Consider the following 1551-nt stretch of genomic DNA (forward strand, 5'->3'; position numbering starts at 1 on the left):
AATAGATGTAAAACAATGTTGCTACACACTCATGAACAGTAGGTGGCGGTATGCACCTTAAAGTTGCTTGCGATCCGCCATGATAGAAAAGAAGACAGTTTCAGCCAAAAGAGGACAAACCCAGAGCATAATGCTGCCACCACTGTGCTCAGCAGGATCCTTTGGGTCAGTCTTTACTGGACCGGAACCGGTTCTTCAGAAGGTGTTCCCCTCTGATCTCCAGCATGAAGTCCATCCATCCTGAAATGTTCTGATCGTCACAAAAACAAACTTTTATTCTCAATCAGCAGAACTAAAGAGAACCCGGAACCAGAAGAAATAAGAAACAGGACATCAGTTTTTAAAATCCTTTTAATGAAAAACAGAACAATGAAGACATCCAAACAGAACCCTAACATGATCCAGTCCATCCGAACCTCTAAGCGGACCTCAGCAGCTCCAGCAGCTCCTCGGCGCTCGGCCTGCGGCGGACCTCCGCGCTCCAGCAGCGGCCCAGCAGCTCCGCGCGCCGCCGCCCCTGCGCTGACGCAAACACCGCGTGGCTGAGAGACGGCCGCAGGTCGCGCGCCACCACCGCGTAGAGCACATGCTGCCTGTCGCCGGTGTAGGGGGGCTCCCTGGTAAGCAGCTGCCACATGGTGATGCCCAGGGAGAAGATGTCTGCCTTTGGGGTGACCGGCTGCCCCCGCAGCAGCTCCGGCGCGCGGTGGGAGTAGGTCCCGCAGCCGTGGCTCAGCAGCGGGCTGATGGAGCTGGGCGCGCGCTCCCGCTCCAGCTGGAGGGAGCAGCCGAAGTCCGCCAGCTTGCACACCCCCCCGGGAGACAGCAGCACGTTGGGCGGCTTGACGTCCAGGTGGACCAGGAGGTGGGCGTGCAGGAAGCGCAGCGCCTCCGCCATGTCCGAGGAGAAGCGGAGGCAGCGCGCCTCCTCCAGCGGCTCCGGGCTCTCATAGATCACCTGCTGCAGGTTCCTGCTGCCCACGAACTCCATCACGATGGCCCCGATGCTGCCCTCGTCCTGGAAGTCCGCGGGCACGCACGTGCTGGCGGCGAGCACGCGCACCACGTTCCTGTGGCTCAGGTGCGCGGCGTTAAGCTCCGCCCAGAAGCTCTGCCTGGAGGCCAGCCGGTTCTTGGACCTCCGCTTCACCTTCTTTAGCGCCACCGTCTGGCCCAGGTACTCCGCCCTGTACACGGAGCCGAAGCCCCCGGAGCCCACGGCCTCCACGCAGCGCAGCTGCTGCCAGTGGATGACGGAGGACCAGGGCCGCGAGCCCAGCTTCCCGTGCAGCCGCTGGGGGGGCACCTGCAGGGTGGCCCCGAGGCCCCGCTGCTGGAGGGGGCTGCTGCACACCGAGATGTCCGCAGACGGAAACAGGTCCTTAGGTAGCAGGCGCGTGGGGGGAATGGGAGAAGGCATGGCGCGTGGAGAGGCCAGGTGTGCCCGTCAATTAATGAGGAGCTGAACGCGATGCATGCTGGGTAATCCCATGGCTGAAGCCCCAGTTTAAAAATGTCTCAATATGGACCAACAAAGCCTCGTTTAGTTAA

The 1551-nt window shown here is 61.2% G+C and overlaps 1 protein-coding gene across 1 annotated transcript; it reads right to left on the bottom strand.

Moving 5' to 3' along the window:
* Window positions 1-30: 30 nt before the first annotated feature.
* Window positions 31-1425, bottom strand: mos (v-mos Moloney murine sarcoma viral oncogene homolog). The gene has a single exon (XM_015369175.1). The coding sequence runs from the start codon at window positions 1418-1420 to the stop codon at window positions 419-421; it is 1002 nt and encodes a 333-aa protein (XP_015224661.1). The 5' UTR covers window positions 1421-1425; the 3' UTR covers window positions 31-418.
* Window positions 1426-1551: the final 126 nt, after the last annotated feature.

This window comes from Cyprinodon variegatus, unplaced genomic scaffold (assembly GCF_000732505.1).
Source record: "Cyprinodon variegatus isolate N-32 unplaced genomic scaffold, C_variegatus-1.0 Scaffold2584, whole genome shotgun sequence".
NCBI classification, from domain to species: Eukaryota; Metazoa; Chordata; class Actinopteri; order Cyprinodontiformes; family Cyprinodontidae; genus Cyprinodon; species Cyprinodon variegatus.

What these genes read in the sequence shown, in the direction of transcription:
- mos (XM_015369175.1), bottom strand. Translation starts at nt 1,420, where the DNA reads ATGCCTTCTCCCATTCCCCCCACGCGCCTGCTACCTAAGGACCTGTTT.